Genomic DNA, 18487 nt, shown 5'->3' with positions numbered 1-18487 from the left:
CGCAGCACGGGGAGAACATGCAAACTCCGCACACACAGGGCCACGGTGCGAATCGAACCCCAGACCCTGGAGGTGTGACGCAAACGTGCTAACCACTAAGCCACTACGCGCCCATAATAATAATAATGATAACCATAATAATAATAATAATAGTACTAACAATAATATTACTAATATTGTTGTTATTATTAATAATAATAATAATAATAATAATAATAATAATAATAACAGTAATAGATGTATGAGAAACTATAATAACAAAACAAAAAAAAAAAGAACTGCCAAGAATCATTGTAGCTCTCGAATAGTTGTTCAAAATTGTCCTAGTTCTATAGCTATTCATTACCTTTAACAAAAGTTCCCTTGAAGAAGTGTTTTTTTTTTTTTTTTTTTTTGGTGTTCATAAGAGATGCAGTGTATGCAGTTCACACGTCCTTTTTTTCGTTTTTCACTTTCATGTTACTTCTTACTTCTTTAAAATGCCAAGCTCTTAAAATGGCCACAAAAAAAAAAAAAAAAAAACCACATTTTACCCGAGACATATCAGGTCTACCTTAGGGACTCCATGTCATTTGAGCAAAGTTAGTATTATTTAGTTGCACAGTACGTTCAAACTTTCTTGTTTTCATCCATTAAAGCTCTTAATTGAAGAAAACCGAAGTCGTCGAGTCAGTTGTATCCCGTCAGTGTAGATACTCTAGATGTTGAAAAGCAACCTCCAGATATGAGTACACTTCCATCTAGTGGAGATGCATACGCAGGGAGTATAAGACTTCTCACAGAGCAATATTTATAAAAACATGTTCACTCATAAAAAAAACAACAAAAAAAAACGTGGATTTATTGTATTATTAATATTATTATTATTATTATTACATATTTGAAATCAACATTAACAATGCCAACAATAAGATTACTAATCAGATTAGTTTCATTAGTTCAATGAAATTCATAATGAAAGTGAAAATACATCAAAACAGAAAGAAGCTTAGTGTTTCCAGTGATAGCGTTTTAGTTGAAATGACCATTTAAATGCCGTAGAAAAACCATACGCTCATTAGTACATTCATAAAACACTATATATATAAGACAGACTGTGGCTTTCTCCAGTCATAGCAGCGTTTTTGTTGGGTTCATCTCAGTCTAAATGCAGAAAAAGATAAGAAAACAATGTTGGTATTAGACGTGGAACAGCATAACAATTACAAGACAGAATCACAGTTTTTGTATGTCAGAGTAATGTGTGTGTGTGTGTGTGTGTGTGTGTTGTTGTTGTTGTTGGCTTTTAGCCTTCAGTTTAGTTGTTTATCAAAGCAGAATATAGAAATAGGCTGTTTTCTAACCGTAACTTTCTAAGTTCTTGCTGTTTTCCTAACAATATTATCATGGTTTCAAATGTCTGAATTGTTTCTATAGATTCTAAACCCAGAAATGTAGAAATAACCCAAAACCCATATGCAGGTTGTTGTTTTTTTTTTGTTTTTTTTTGTGTGTGTGTGTATTTGCTCCCATTTATCAATTGTGTGGCAGATCCTACTGTGGCAGAATTTCATGCCAATAATACAGTACACTTCGACATCTCTCCTTTTCCCTAAACAACAGGGAAACGTTTTATTTCTTCATAACGCTACTTCATAACGCTGCCTTCGTTTTCTGCCTGCAAATATCACGCTGTGTAGAAAGTCAGTCTAACAAACAGAGCGGTTAGAAACAGCCAGTCTTTCTAAAGACGTCTAAATCCTTACTAGCTAAGTGTGATTTCCTGTGGTTCATGTGATTTATGTGCAAATTTCACAGCAAATTTTTTTTTTTTTTTTTTTTTTACAACTACACAGTACTCTGCCAAAGTCTTAGGCACATGTAGAAGCAAATACATCAGATACAATGAAATGAAATATTTCTACAACGGGAACGTAAATAAATAAGTCGATATTTGGTGTGAGCACTCTTTGGATTTTAAAACTTCTATGAGGTACACTTGAGGGGTTTTAGAAGAACGTTCCACAGTGCTCTTGCTCCTGTACAAGACGGACTCCGTTATGATTTTATACAAAATGGGGTCTGTTATTTAAAATGTTACTACAATCAAACATTTCTTTGTAACATTTTTTTTATGATGGAAAATTCATCTTTGGAAACGTAAAATTTCGACTGATATGCTAATGAAGAGAAATTTTAATAAGGACATCTTTATTTAAAAAACACAAACAAACAGTAACGTATACACAGTACCGTATGTATATAGTCAAAATACCACCCTGTGAAGGGTTTTCCGGGCCACCAGACAGTCGAGATGGACTCTGTATCACTAGTATTCATTTTGTCACTGAGAGCTGTGAAAACTATGATGTACAAGAAGTGATGGCACTTCGGTTACCATCACCCTGGTGTGAAATTTCTGGTAAATGACCATTCCCCCGAATGACCCATTTTCTAGAACAAATGACCTAGTTTATTTGCGCTCTCTCTCTCTCAAAAAAAAAAAAAAAAAAAAAGAGTAGGGGTCTGTGGTTTAAAAACCTTGACCTTGTGGTATATTTTAAACAAGCTGCCACAAGAGGAAAGAGTTTTAGATCGTATCGTCTAGGTTGGTGTTTGTGTGTTTCCTTAATGCCGTGTACAAATATGCCATGATAACACTAGCAACATTTGCAAAATAAAAAATTAAGAAATATATACTGTATACTGTATAGGTATATTGCTGATCACAAGTCAGTATTTAAGAGGCATTTGTAGTTCTGATGAACAGTTCGAATCCCAAAACCACCAAATACCCAATGCTGAGCCAATGAGAAAGACTCTTTACCATCAACAACTCAGCTGTACGCTTGAAGCCTGTCCTGTCTCACATCTAAGTCACTTTGTAGTCCAACAAACGGATAAAACTGTAACGTAAATGGATCAATCTGGACACGAAGGACAAAAAAATCTGTCCCAGATCAGCACTCGTACGTCAATGAGATACGTTTCCCAATGGAATCTGATTCATTTTAAAATCCATTATGCCATTTCAGTCTCACATTTTTTCCTGTCTCTACTTTGAAAAACAAAACAAAAAAAAAACAAAAAGAGGTCAGGCGTCATGATGAGATTTACTGAAACACTGGAACACGGTAAAATGTGGCCACCCCAGATAAATTTAAAACACACCCTGATCTGGAAGTTTATTTAGGTCGTTAATCGCTTGTGCCATGTTTTCCTCTTCTTTTCTTTTTCACCGGATTGTTTTAAGAGCCAAAAGTAACAGCAACAATCAGTTTCGATCAAAGAAAATATCTCTATCAGACTCTGACAGAATGCAGTTGGGTGCCGTGGAAACCAGTAGCGCTTCGATTCAATTCAGACACGAGTCGAATATTTAGTTCATATTTAGTGAGTTGACTACATATTAGTCTATAAAGCTAAACGAGGTCACAGTGCTCGTGTTTTATTATATATTATCTATCATCATATTCACACCCTAAACAATAAAATCTAAAAAATTACTCTTCAAACAGGAATTTCCCTTTAGCCAAAGGCAGGTCAAAAAAGGCAGTCATGAGGATAGGAAGACTTCTTGTAAGAGACAGGAAGTGGTAACACCCCATTTCCTGTGGTGCTACAAAAAAAAAAGATCAAGCCCTGCATAATCATAAGTTGAAAAGAAAACCTGTCTGTCGTGCATTTCCTCTGCGCCGTGTACAAAAATGTTATTCTGCTCGAATACAGTTCTGAGTGCGTTTTTACTCGTTCAAAAAGAATTTTAAAAATTGCGCGTAAAAATCTAAGCCTGACACAAAATAATCATAAAAGTTTTCGACTAAAATAAATACAAAAAAAAAATTCATCCTTGAATATAGTTGATAAGTTGATTTTTTTTTTTTAAAAAAAGAGCGTTCTAAAAAAAGAATCGCTCCATCTGAACATTTAGGACTGTTTTGTTACCAAACTGGTGTAGTTGAGACAATATTCTGTAAATCTTTAGATTATGATGTTCGCAGAATTAAAAATCATCATTGCTTTGGGCAATTTCCTGCTTCAGAATGTTTCACTGGTGCATTTTGTGCTTCAAATTGTAATTGTAGCTGCTAAAGATTGCTCTGTGAAAGTTCTCTTCTTTACACTTTGGGTATCCGAGTGTTTCTCCTTAATCATGTCATATTTTCGCATAAGACTAGCGGTTGGAAATCCGAAAACATGGACAAAATGTTTGATCTTAATTCAATATGAGCTTTGGTAGATTAGGGTTATGGTTTCCCCCTTTCCCACCGTGGTTCCCATGGCGATGAACACCATGTGCTTGAGTTTGTTTTAGTTCCTGTCCTGTGATTGCTTTGTTGTCTTATTGTGTTCACCTGTTCTGTGTCAATTCGTCATTCCTCTGTGCATGAAAAAGTTCCAAACAGGGTTTTTTTTTTTTTCATATTATTGTAGATTTTCCCTGTTGAATGTTGCTTGTCTGTGTTTTAAACCCCACTATGGGCTTGGATTACTATTCATGGATTTACTGAATTTTTGTACGTGCATTCTGTCTCTTCTCATCACGAGATAGCCATCTGGAAACCACATCAGTGTTTCGTAGTGTTCCAAACTGTTTCTGCTAGTTTCATATACTCAAATTCCTAACTACTGAATCTAACTAATACTAAAACTAGGTATTAGTTCATACTGTACAACGCTCAGAGATTAGAAACGCAATAATTATATATGGTTTCAATATTTGGTTTGGGTTAAATGTAGATATCTACATTCTGAGTACCAGGAATTACTACCATGATTTCTAGTATGAAATATCACCCAGACACCACAGCAGGCTAAAATGACTCTTTTGTCAAGAGTATAATTTGAGGCATCACCATTTTTAGCTCTGTGACGTCTAGGAGGTTTTCCCCAGGACTAAATGTTAAGGTCTAGCCTAAAAAACACGATGGGACGTTGGGAATAAAGATATAAATAAATAAATAATGGGGATAAAGGGAATAGATTGTATAGTATATTGGTCTCTCTGCCTGCTTGAAGATTAACATCTGTAGAAGTTGCAGCTGTTCTTGAAGTGTAAATTATTGGTAGTAATCCAGATCAAACTAAAGGTATTTTTTATTTTCAACAAACAAGCCTACGCTGGACACAGAGAACTGTCTCACTAGAGAACTGACCTGTGGACCGTTAATCAGAGATGGTCACGGTGTAAGAATTGATAAGAAAAAATAAAGAATTGATTTCATGAGGTGAAAGGTTACGATTTTTTTTTTTTTTTTTTTTTTGGAAGTCTCCTCAATAATGTTATCATCCCTTCTTGCAAAACTGTGAAAAGTCCAAAATCGGTTCTCGCCAGAGAACTTCTAAAACTAGAATTATAGTAAAAAAAAAAAAAAACTATACACGTTCTGTATTCATGAAGTTATTAGGGATGAGTCCTGGATCGCTATTTTGGCACTGAGAGGTGAAAGAAAGGGGACGTGTAAAAGGGGAAGTGTCATCACTCCTAGAACCAACATCCTGGTGTGAAAGTCTCAGAGGCATAAAATTTGTCGGTTTATTTACAGAACTGGTCTTTAAAAGGTAGCTGGCTCATATGAAAGAACCTATAAAACTCTGCCTTGTTCTAGGTCAAAAGTCTCACGAGCTGTTACTTGAAAACAAGCCCAAAGGAAGCCTGTGTTGAACTGCATCATGGCTAACACCTTGGTTACTGGCTGCATGTTGGTTTGGTACAGCGGGCACGTTTAAAAAAAAAAAAAAAGAAAAACAAACAAACAAAAAACCCTGACAGGCCAAAGCTGGAGGTGTATCTGACTGTGTTATAAAGAAGATTCCTCACCGCTATGAGAGTGCGCAGTATTTATAGCTTATTATATCACAGCGCTACTGAATTCTGATTGGTCAGAAGGTGTTTATTGATTTTTTTTTATTTTTTTATTTTTTGAAATAACAGCAGCTCCGACAGATGTCTTTGTTTTAATACGTTATGGTTTCTATAGTAACAGCTCATTCGGAGAGGCTTTATTTACATGGTGCAGTTTTCTGTAGGAGATGTTTGTTTACCATTCATGGAAGGAGCCTCCAGTGTCAGTGCTTTGTAAGAGTCAGTACGGCTTCCATCTCGGGAAAGTCTCCAGGACTTTAACCACTTTGCGTTTATTCTTTCTTTCGTTTTTATTTATTTATTTATTTATTTATTTTTATTAACTCCAATAGAGAGAGAAAAAGAAAGCCTGGCGGCGAAGGGATTGCTGTTTACAGCTTGCTGTAATATAAGGGACGACAGGAATGAACTTGTTTTGTGGCATTAAATGTAAGTATAAACGATTGTAAACTGTACTATTGCTCAATTGCGCTTCTTGGAGGTCTGAAACGGTGTGGGTCGGACTACGGAAATATCATTTGGAAATTTTTACGCCAACTCTGGAGTGAAAATGTCCACTGACCATCTCGGAGTACGTCGTTATCGCCTCTTCATGCACAAACACAGGCATATGAGCAGTGCGAGCACTGCGAGCCCCGCTGAGATGATGATAATTTTCTTAAATCCAGCTGCAACACAAAAGCACAGTGCGAGTCAAAAAACCACACAAAGACATAAAACGCATTCAGTGTATGAAATAAGGCCATACGTGTCACAGCTTCTTGCTTATTCTCCTTCTCGTCCAAATGGAGGCTCCATGCAACTTAAACGCTGAGCTGAGACTATTTACATCAGCAGTTTTAAGGGGAATAATTACATCTTTAACAGTATAACCACCATGAGGTTCATTTTCTGGACTGTTCACTTGCTAGCCAGTTGAGGTTAAACAGATAACTGGGTACGATGGTGTAATGTTAGAAGGCAGGTCATTATTTCATAATTGTTGACAGCTCAGTGGACACACAATACACAAAAGAAGAAAACTTAACCAGTTGCAAAATTATAAAACTATGCATTGCTTTTGAATTCGACCTAATTTAATTTCGTTCGCCTTTAATATTATACAATATATTATCAACATATCATTCCTATACATCCACCCACTATAAGAAATAAAACATTTATCAATGTGATGCTACAGGAAAGCAATCACTGAAGGTTTGATGTGATGTAATTACCGTTACCAACCCAAAGCTGATTATTTTCCTATAACAGCATAACCTGAAGTGTTTGATTCCTCTTATACCACAGTAATGGAATAATTATGTTATATTATATTATATTATATTATGCCGACACGAACCATTTGTATTTATTCAAGAATGACGTCAGACTTTTTATCCATTTATCCGTCAACAAACTCCTCAGGACGGGAAGGGCTTTCTTGTGTCTGCAAATCTAAAGTTACAGCTTTACCTCTGACTCTGACACTGGAGACTCCTTCCATAAACACCCACGTAAAATAGAACATCTCCTTACAGAAAACTTCACTGAAAATGAAATTTAAAGTTGCTTATAAAAACGATAACGTAACTACTTTCAGAGCTGCTGTTATAGAAAATTAATCAACAAAGTTCTAACCCATCAGGTTCAAGAATTCAACAATGCTGCGGTGTTAAGGTTCCTAAAACGTTTGAATTTGGACTCACCCTTGTTCAGGGCTACAGAAATGCTCGTCTCCAGGCCCTGATGGAGCGCCGTACATGTGACTTGCTCCTCGTCCAGCAGTTGTGACAGAAACTCTATGGTGGTGACCACCAGTGTAGTGCCGTCTCCCTGATGGTAAACCGAGGTCTCGGAGGGCGCCAGAGTGCGGTTATGACCCTCCACATTCCAGACGAGCTCTGTAGGAGGACGAGACACGGCTGTGCAGTTGGCCTGGATTACTCCTTTGTCCGTGGTGGCGTAGCTCACCTCGGGTCTGGGCAGGACTGTGAAAACAACACAATTGGCCATGAGGGTTAGTTTTTAGACACTGTGAGCTAAAAAAATCGTCTTTTTCGTGACATAAGCTTTCTATCTCTATATAACAGATAGATAGATAGATAGATAGATAGATAAATAGATGTTTCTTGCAATGGACAGATTGGTATTTTCTTTTTTCTTATCCAAGACAACATTAGACAACCCTTAACACATAATTCACCTCTTTTACAGCCTACTAAGGACAGCCGTGACGCATGGTGTTCGGAAATGAAAAACATAGGTTGCAAAAAGACATGAGACAGTGTGAGAGGATGTGTTCCATCCCTCTGTCTGGAGACACGATTATCCTCCAGTGACAAAAGCCACGCTGTTCGGCCAACATTATCAGAGGAGCTCTGTTTCCCGGAGAAAAATGGCACAGTAATGGCATCGGGCGTCAGTCCAAAGCAAACGCCTTTAAATCAGCCTTCACAGTCACACTCTAGCAGATAGAGATAATAGCCAGTGTTCGAGCCAAACAGCAGAATCTACTGTGTATTTATTTGGTGGTCTGAGCAGGTAAAACACAGCTCTGTAATCAAATGACGTGGGAGCACTAATGACACCTCACGGCAGAATTTCATGACTGACAGAATTACTCATCCTTTCCTCTTCTCAAACGTTGCATGCAAGTGTACTTTGTGCTATTGACCAAGAACTGGATAGAATCACCCCAAGTGTACAAGAGCAGGGACCGAAACATGACCCCGGCATCCTGTCAGATATTGACTAAGCCCTTACGGAATCTGTTTTCACTAAAATTAGACGAAACCATTAGAGGCATATACTGTATATGAAGATTCGCAGGAAATTGTAATGAAAAAAAATGTTTACATTTAGTTTCCATTACTTTCTTAACAAACAACATTTGGGAGACACCTGTATCCAGAGCAACTTATATTCATCTCTTTTTTTTATACAATTGAGGGCTAAGAGCCAAGCAACAGCAGATTGGCAGAGCTGGGATTTGAACTCCTGACCTTCCGAACAGAAGGCTAACATCTTAACCACTAAGCTACCACTGCCCTCACATCTTCTCTCCTATCAGACTTCAACTACCAGCTGGGGAGGGTGAAGGCTAACACGTTTCCTCTGAGACATGTGACACCGTATCACAGTTCAGCATAATAAACTCTGAAAAAAAGTGCTCTCGGCCCTCTTCTGCATACAAGAGCTCACACACGCTCATGACTGCCTAGAGAGTATGTTATATAACGTTGCTCTCTTAGATCCCGTTCAAGATGGCTGTGGTATTGCCGGGATTTGAACTCGCGATCTACTAATGATAAGACAAAACGATTTTGTGTAGTTATAACATTTTTGCTCTTTTATGTCAGAGATGGAATCAGCTTTTCATGATTTGGTTAACTTTTAAACAAACATCAATCAGTGTATGTTAAGATGTGACGTCAATTGAAAAGTTTCCCTTTTCGCATCCTCTGAACTGCTTTCGGACCCTCTTGCTAGTAATGCTAATCCTGATTCTTTCTGATTTAACCAGTCAAACTTCACCAGATTGCTTGGTCACTCTTTACCCTTTCTCCTTGTTTTGTTTTTTTTTACTGTACAGATTGACCTGCTATGGCATTACTACCTGTCGCACCTCCTCTGGCATCCAGAGGATTACCCCGCTCGTCCTTGAGCCTTGCTAACATGCCAAATGCAACCAAAACCATACAGGTCTTCCCAGTGACTAAGGCTGTAGCAAGCCCCACTGGCACCGTTAATGCATGCTCAGTGCAACTGGTTCCATATGGGTTCCTCCTGTTAAACCTAATACCACTCAGGCACAATTGCCTAAAACAATCTGAGCCATACAGACCTTCCCAGTGACTAAGGCTGTGACAATCCCCAGTGGCACCGTTAATGCATGCTCAGTGCCACTGGTTGCATATGGCGTAGGCCAGCTACAGGGTCATCAGCCATGTACCTCCTCTCAAGACTGTTTCGCTCCTTTAACTCTGGAACGTCTCCTGGTGGTGGACCAGTGGCAGGGATGTCTCCCTGCTACCCCCTGCAACTACACCTTGGCTTAGGTGTTACTACCCCAACACTGCTCCTTTCTCCTCACCCAGAACAAAAAGCTGCTCTTCTCAGCCTCTTAAGCCAGGTCTTTCAGGGCCTTCTGCTGTTTGCTCCAGTTACTCCCATATCCATCCGTCGTCAAACAGTCGATGTTTCAACAAAGCCACGGCATATATTTTATAACCCTGATGTCGTACACTACCTCCTGAAATCGTCTTTTTGCTGTATACACTTACGTTCAATTACTCACTTCCTGTATCCCAAAATGGAGGTGCTCTACAGTGATTACAGGGAACGTTATAGGGAATGTAAAACATCCTATACTCCCATCACTCCTCCTTATTTAGGAGGAGAATATTTCATTTTCCCCAAGGTGTAATACATGTTTGGATTAAAATGTATAAATCCAAAGCACATATAAAACAGCAATGAAATAGATTTTGGGGAAAGAACAGAATCCCAGAGCCAACAAATTTAGTAAGAGAGACCTTGCCAAGCTAAATACGGCGTGTGAGGAGATTTGTGACCAGTAGCTCACCCACTGCTTTATCTTTTTGTACTGCCTAGAAATTATGGCTTGGTTATATAATGATTTCCTTTTCCTGAGTGCTGCAGCAGAGAGAGTAAGTCACAGACTCACTGTCTCTTTTTCCAATACACATAGATGTATATAAACACACCCAAACACATACAGTCACACAGAATTGTAAAGCATGGCTTGAAAAACAAGCATCCTTTCATTTAAGACAACAAAGGAAATGCCATGAACTTTCTTTGACCTGACCAAAAAAAAAAAAAAAAAAAAACCCAACTAAAATAACCTCTCTAAAGTTGTCTAAACAGCAGTGGGTTACTGAATACTAATGCTAAAGATTGAGAAATGAAGTCCACTGACCTTTCACATAATCACGTGTATTTTACGTTTGATTATACCACTGCTGAAGTAATGAATAAATAAACAACATGCTGTTATTTTACAGAAAATGTGTTTGTTTTTTTTTCTCTGAGGAGACAGTTTTGGAAAGAGTCTCCAGTATTAGTGCTTTCTGTTCAGTCTGGGCTATACATTTTTCTGCCATGGGAAACTCTTCCAAGACATGTATTATGAAATAAACAGAGAGGATAAAACAAGGGCTGGTCAAGGAGAGAGAGTTTATAACTAATGATAACTCATGATAACTAATGTTCCGCAACATTAAATGTGACTATAATATTAAAAAGTAAAAAGTGTGCCATGTCACACCACCTTTTGAGTCCTTTTCCTATAACAGCATGCCCAGTTGTGTTTTGTTCCTTGCTTACACTATTTATCATCATCGTCATCATCATTCTCTTTGTGACAATGCAATGCTGACCAGTGGTCACCAACTCTGTTCCTGGAGATCCAACTTCCTGAGGACTTTATCTCCAACCATAGATTTTGGTTGGAAATGAAACCTGCAGAAAGATAGAGCTCAAGGAAGAAGGTTGGTGACCACCGCTTTAGACGTACCATAGATAGCCAGACATGCTGTGACACTCCTCAAGCCCTCCGGGTACGTGTGGAAATCACAGGTGTAACATCCCTCATCCTCCATGTGAACGGGGTCGATGGTTAACTGGCTGTGTCCCAACGTCTGGCTCAGCTTCACCCGCTCCTGGAATGGCAGCTCCACGTTCAGTTTGCCGTTCAAGGTGTACGAGGCCACAGGGGCAGTGTCACCCTGCTCCGCCGTTTTACTCCATAGGATCTGACGGACCCTGCTGGCGAGTGGGTAAGTGCACGAGAGTGTCACATGCTTCCCGTGCACTGCTGTCTTGTTGCCCACTGACTCCGCTTTTGCTGAAAGGAAGAGGAGGAACTATTTAATGTTGAGTTGGACTGACAAACTGTTTCTACACCTGTTTTCTCAAAGGTTCATAAGATGCTTAATGACTCTAGCTTTTGAAATACTTGGAACTTTTGAGAGTTCCCTCAAGGGGCCAAAACAAAAAAAAAATACTTTAGGGTGGTAGATAAAACATTTAGTCTCAGGAAACCATACTTTGCATGAGAAATGTATATTCATTGGACAGTTTTACATGAAGGCCAGGGCCTGATGAGGGTTTTTAACCACTGCACTTTGATGGTTACTGGCTTGTAACCAACTGCCTGCTTGTTTTCATTGTTCCCACTGCTACCATTGATGACTCATCTATTTTGGCCATATTTTCACTTAACGGAAATATACTGGCCTTTTTCACTTTTTTAAACTAACCTGCTATTTTCTGTTTTCCTCTCTGGATAATTTGTCATGGATTAAACAGGAAGCACGAGATGATAGGACAGGAAGTTAAGTTCAGCTACACAACCTGAAAAGAAAAGCACCAGTCCTTTCCACTTCCTGTTGTGGCCATCACAGGGCACCTCAGAGGGATAATTAAAGCTCCTGCTGCGTGTTTTCAGGAATCCTTGAAACTTGTAGCCAAGTACCACTAGTAAATGCACTCAGCATTGTATGTTTGTTCTACTTCACCAGTCATATGCTCTTCGAAAAAAAGTTCTAAAGGGTTCTTCAGACTGTTTCTTAAAGTCTTTATATATAATCCTTTAATCGAGTGTTTTCTCATCCAAGAAGCTTCAAAGTAGAATCTGTTTAAAAGGCTAAGAAATTTTAACTGTCCAAAGAGCTCATGAAGAACCATTTTTCTAAGAATGTGGAAGTCAATCAAACAACATTAAAGTTGACTTAGCCTGAGTAGCATATTTTGTTTTACAGATACTCGAGATATTCATAGTATGTTAGAGGCCTTCGCTCATATTTATCAATCATGTCAGGTATCATACAGCTGAATAATCAAGATTAGCATCACCTCACCATTTAAAATGAGGCAAGTCTTCCCCCTCTGCTGGCCAGATGGGTACACATCAAACACACATGTGTAGCAGCCTTCATCCCCCGGCTTGGTCAACTCAATGGAAATAGCGCTTGTGTGCATTTGCTGGTTGATGAGCTCCACACCATCTCGCCTGGTGAGACTGCCAGGCTTCTCGGGTTGGTAATGGAGGACACTTTTGTTGTGCAAATCCAGCCAGCGAACCTGTTTGAGGACTTCACCACCTTCTATGGTCACATTACAGCTTAGAATAACAGAATGGCCCAGCATCGCCTGCAGGTGAGCTGGGGCAGTCACTCTAGCTAGGATATGGCAATCAAAGGACAACAGCCAATCAGGTTTGTGCACGTATAATGAAGAGCGTATAATACATTTTTCTACTGGTGATTTCTACCATGTCTTTACGTATTACAGCTATACTAATGATGTTAAATAATTGTTTTATAGAATTGTTAAAATGAGCAAAATATATACACATATCAATATGTGTAAATTACCTAAACACAAAAAAACATTCTATATTGGTGCCAATATGTTGCTTTTTTTGGGAGATACTTTGCAATAATATCATTTTTTTAGAGATGACTTCTACATAAAATACAAAAACTTCTATCCATTCAGTTATAGGCACCCTATAATAGAATGGATAGAAGTTTTTGTATTAAAATTACTCTGGAGTTGACCATAATAAAAAGTATAATAGCACTAGTAGGTACAGGACATAAAAATATACCAGAAACATAAACCGTGGTATCAATTTTAGCATATAATAAATAAGGTCAAATCTAATTAAATGTCCAAACTAGACATTTTACATTTAATGTCTTTAAATGACAGTCTATAACATATTATACTAATAAAATACATTTTCTTTACCTTGGCATTACAGTTGAATCAACATAATTTCAGGATTGCAAATGTGTAAGAATTCACGGAAACTTGTAGGAAAAGTTACGAAAGGTTAAGATTACAGTATGCAAGGTTAACATTCGCAAGTTTTATAGCAAATTCATTTGTCTGAAATCCAACATAAGGATTTTTCCAAATTTTTGTGAAGTTGAACTGGTGGATCTAAAGAAACAAAATACGTGAAATGTTGCCTGGTAGATGTTTTATATAATACAAAATAATTAGGAATAAATACCTCAGCTTGTCTATCATAATTAGGGATAATGTACAGTTAGGTGATTATGTCTGTAAAGCCGTACCTTGCAGTGTAGGGAGCAGTACCACAGCCAACCACAGGCATGCAGAGACACACCTAGACATCTTAGCCTGGAAATTAAAAAAAAATTTAAAAAAAAACATTTCACAGGTTTTAACACACCTCTTCTTGTTTTAAAGCTGTACTGACAGCAATGTGTCTGACAACACAGGTAGGCACATGCACTCCCACCTAGAAAATTACCATGGATTACTGCTGATGTTGACTCAATCAAGACAAGCATAATCAGCAGTCACATGCAGAAATAAAGTAAACACTGTAGACCTTCATGGATTACCTGAAAGACACTTACCATACACTGAAACCAAGGTTTATTTTTCCTTTTTAAATTGATTACGCAGTGTCAATTGTCTTCCTCACAATGATCATCTTACTCAACAGCCATCGTTTATTGATAGCCATCAATCTTTGGGAAGTAAACATCAAAATCTGCAGAACAAAATATCCAGTTTACTCAAATATCCTTGTCCAGCCAAATTGATTATTTTTTAATACGACAAAGTACCACACGAATATACCAATCTATACATACAAGTAAGGAAAGTCTGTTGAAAACATAACCAACATAATCTGCGATTCAAAAACAAAATAATGAGGGACAAAGCAAAACAACAAATTCTATAATGATTAATGGGATAAAAGGGCCAGATGTTTGACTTTTAGAAATGACAAAGGCTTATTTGTGATCATCAGGGTGTGGTGTTACACCACAGGGATCAGCAGTCTACATTTAATTGCTCATTACTGCGGTGAGTATGCCATTATTCACCCATAATGAAAATGTGTAGCCCAAAGAAATGTGGTTTTCAGTTTCCACTAAACTAATTCTAGTGGAACTTTAACAACCAACAAACAACATGCCAGTTTCCTGCGTAAATAATAGCTAAATAATTAAACCAATTATTCAGTAACTGTGGAAGTAACAAATTAGAACTTAAATGTTTTTTAAAAAATTGTTACTCATAAATAATGTTAACCCTTCCAGTAGTTACAAAATAATTAGCAAGTGTAGAATTAATAATTGAGTATTACCAAACAGTTAGTCATGATAGTGGCTTTTGAACATTTAGGGATACAAAGATCAGCTCTTATTGTAAAATCTCTGTTTACTCAAGATATCTCACTAATTCTTTTAAATGCCTATTAGCATGTATAACATTATGGTTAGTAGCCCAAAATTAATTCAGTACTTTAAAGTACTAAATATCCCATTTCTGCTTTGTTTTGTAGCTGTCATATTTAAACGGTCAGGTGAGTTATTACAGCATGGCATTGGAACTGTAAAATGCTGAAATGATCTAGTAACAAATAAGAAGTTATTGTTTGTATTCTATTTTATAGATTATATAAAACAACAATGGCTAAACTGAGAGATTCTTAATACATTTTTTTTTTTTTTTTAAAGAAATCATTGATGGGTGAATGCCTTTGAATTCATACTCAAATTTGGTGAGTTCAACTCAAAAATATGTACGTCACTTTCGTATTTTCTCTTATATTTAAGAGTATATTAATATCCGGACCCGAAGGAAGCTAAGCTCTGGTCAGCCAATGAAAATGATTTCACATATTTGCTTCACTGAGAAATTAAAATGAACGCATACATGTAAAAACCTGTTATAGACAATAAAGGATTCCACTTTTTTTAAGACAATAATGCAAAATTGAGCTGATTTCTTTCTGCTGAAGAGATACAGAACTCTGTACTGTAAGCATGATATCCTCCAGGTGAGTTCAAGAACATTTTTTTCTATATAAGTGCCTGCTAATTCTGTGTTTTTGAAGTGTAGTTTCGGGAAACAACCTGCACCCTGCCGAGGTTGTTACCTTTCCGCTACTGTTAGCATCATCTGGAAACCATAAATCATCTTGATTCCCTGCTTTCATGTCTAGACTGGCACAGCAGCAGGACATCAGCACTAAGAGAATACAGATTACGTTTTTCCAGTAAAAAAACAAACAAACAAAAGTAGGCCTGCTAAATAGAGAATACACGGACTTAGCTTGGGATGCCTCACTCCTGCAGCTGTAACAACCAACCTTACAGTACCTGCAACACTTAACCTCAATGTACACATTATGCCTTAAAATACATTTTGCTATATTTTATGCTGAACCCCGCCCCTGCTGTTCTATTAAAAGAGTCTGGTGTTTAACCTCAAGCACCCACGCTGCCAGGAAATTCACTCACAGTGGCTTGGTTGTGGTTACAACAGCCCCACTCCCTTTACACACCTCAACTAAAGGACAGTATACTCTCACACTGAATAACGGTCTGTGTCAAAATAATATCTCATTTGAATGTAACCACAACGACCAGTGAGAACGCTATTCTGACCAGCTGTTTAGTACAGTAGTAGCCCATGTGGTTTGGAAACTGGGATGCAGCCTTTGAGAAATTTAACTGTGTGGTTTATGGGTTCAGCCGATTTGGAAATTAAATAGCTGGCTTCATTTCTCTTTGCCACAGCCAAATAAGGAGCAAACAAATTGTGACAGGAATTGTTTTTTGTTGTGCTTTTAAAGCACCAGCAGCCCATCGGTCAGAGTTTAGTAAGTATAAAGTAAAAGTATAGCAGACTTTTTGATGACTGTTTTCCTTAATAAACAAGCAGAATTCAGGAAAAGTTATAGTTAGCATACCAACCTTACCTTAATAAAAGTAATATATTATATTATTATTAATATTATTATTATTATACAAACCCAATCTTTCTAACCTCTCACTCTCGTATATGTTTTTAAAGCATTTTTGCATAGTAAGGAAATTAATAGGTGTGAAATTAATTTAATCTACTAATAAGACATGGAAACTGATGGAAACCTATCAAATGCAAACTCATATAATAAAGGTATGGCATTAGTTAAAACAACATACGACAAATAAATAACAAATAAACCCAGTTTGCTTATTGTGTTAGTACCTACTGCGTTATTAGCTTAGTTACTGCTTTCCCACTGTATCTGATAGAGCCACCTGACCAACAAAGATGTGCTTACCTCGTTTAAACGTCTGTGTTTTAACCATTTTACTAAAACAATGCATGCAATCTATCCTAGACACACTCAGCTAAGAACCCTGATGATGAGATTCGGCTTCTCTGATTACATCAGTGCGTATAGATTCTGCATATCAGAAGAATATGACTCTTTTTGACTCTACTTGCTTGTCCGTGCGTTTTCAGGGCTCAAAGGGCTCTGCACCAGATTAGGCTCATACTTAAAACTCCATACACAGACTCATGCCTTTATCTTGTGCATGCTGTGTCCTTATGAGGTTTATACATGCTCATAACATTGGGTTTTTTTTTTTTGTTTGTTTTTGGGTTGTTTTTTTTTAATGCTGTTTCGGTGTCCTGGTTCTTTGGTGGTGGAGTAAGCGTCCTCTGATCCAAATGGAACAAAGAGCCCTTATTGGCTCTTTGGTTGTCTCCTGTCCATCAGAAAGTATTCCAAGTACAATCCTTAACTTAAAAACCTTTGAAGAAGCCTTCCTTTTGTTTTTTTTTGTTTTTGTTTTTTTGTGGTGTGATAAACCAGTGATTTCTACAGTATATTCTTTTAATAAGTTTTAAATGAAATGTTAAGTCATTTCATTGGATTTGCTGCATAGTTTGAATCACTGCTGACGTCAATCTGCATGCCAGGTTACATTTTCTTTTCTATTTTCTTTTTAATCCAGAAAAAAAAACTATGCTGGTCAGCTGATTAATAAAAACAGGTATACAATATGATGTGAAATATTTCAACATATTATAAATAAATATATTAGTATATAAGAGGCATGTTTACAGCACAACTGAGTGTTAGACTTTTTCTCATGGTATGAATTCAACCGTAACTAATACACAATTATTTATTATGGACAATATGTGTATCCTCTTTGTAAATAAATTTTAAAAAATGGAGGAAAATTTTAATAGAAAAAAAAATGAGATGTTTTCCATCTACAGATTTTATAGCAAAACAAAAAGCAAAAAAAAAAAAAAAAAAAAAATCTTAGATTTATTTATTTATTCATTTTAACCTAAATAAATTTCTCACCTTTAAGTGCAGGATTCATCTCGCAGGAAGCAGAGGTCGTTAATAGAGATACACACCACACACACACACATACACACACCGCAGCATGGCTGGAACAAAAGTGCAGAGCAGTCAGTCATGACAGGACTATTAAACACTCACTACACACTGCCTCTGAGCCGGAGCTGTGCCCAACTTCCCACCTCCTGGGACCTTCCTTCCTACCCCTACCCTCTCCCCCTCCACTCCACGCCTTCCCAATGCGCGCACACGTCTCTGTGTACGCGCGCACACTGTGTGTGTCTCTGTGTACGCGCGCTCTAACAGGAAAAAGTTTTGTTTATTTTTTTATTTCAAAGAAGCATGTAATTAACTATTGAGATCATGTATTACAGCAGTGTATTATGTTTTGCATGCTAAAGTGATTAGAGGCTTCGTCATTTTATTCAGACTTGATTTAAAGCAAAACAAATGACGTGTTATATCATAAAAACAACAAAGATAACTTT

At 37.4% G+C, this 18487-nt stretch overlaps 1 protein-coding gene across 2 annotated transcripts; it reads right to left on the bottom strand.

The window, feature by feature from the left end:
- Nucleotides 1-499: 499 nt before the first annotated feature.
- LOC128602187 (OX-2 membrane glycoprotein-like) lies at nt 500-18294 on the bottom strand. Of its 2 annotated transcripts, none has more exons than XM_053615815.1 (8): nt 18000-18294; nt 14248-14384; nt 13939-14005; nt 12712-13032; nt 11367-11696; nt 7534-7815; nt 6408-6513; nt 500-1143 (listed from the first exon to the last, which is right to left on the bottom strand). In XM_053615815.1, exons 2-7 carry the CDS (start codon nt 14248-14250, stop codon nt 6425-6427), a joined length of 1092 nt encoding a protein of 363 aa, XP_053471790.1. In that variant the 5' UTR covers nt 14251-14384; nt 18000-18294; the 3' UTR covers nt 500-1143; nt 6408-6424. The 2 variants fall into 2 exon arrangements, with proteins under 2 accessions (XP_053471790.1, XP_053471791.1); XM_053615816.1 differs by having other exon boundaries at nt 12712-13028; nt 18000-18292.
- Between the last annotated feature and the right edge of the window lie 193 nt (nt 18295-18487).

The sequence above is a fragment of the Ictalurus furcatus genome, chromosome 26, assembly GCF_023375685.1.
Source record: "Ictalurus furcatus strain D&B chromosome 26, Billie_1.0, whole genome shotgun sequence".
Classification (NCBI taxonomy): domain Eukaryota; kingdom Metazoa; phylum Chordata; class Actinopteri; order Siluriformes; family Ictaluridae; genus Ictalurus; species Ictalurus furcatus.
Note: the sequence above shows the minus strand (reverse complement) of the source record. Positions and strands in the feature narration are given on the sequence as shown.

Coding starts and splice junctions, on each gene's coding strand:
- LOC128602187 (XM_053615815.1), bottom strand. Junction 11,697..12,711: donor GACTTGCCTCATTTTAAATG/GTGAGGTGATGC, acceptor TCTTCCTTTCAG/CAAAAGCGGAGTCAGTGGGC. Junction 7,816..11,366: donor AGCATGTCTGGCTATCTATG/GTACGTCTAAAG, acceptor TTGTTTTCACAG/TCCTGCCCAGACCCGAGGTG.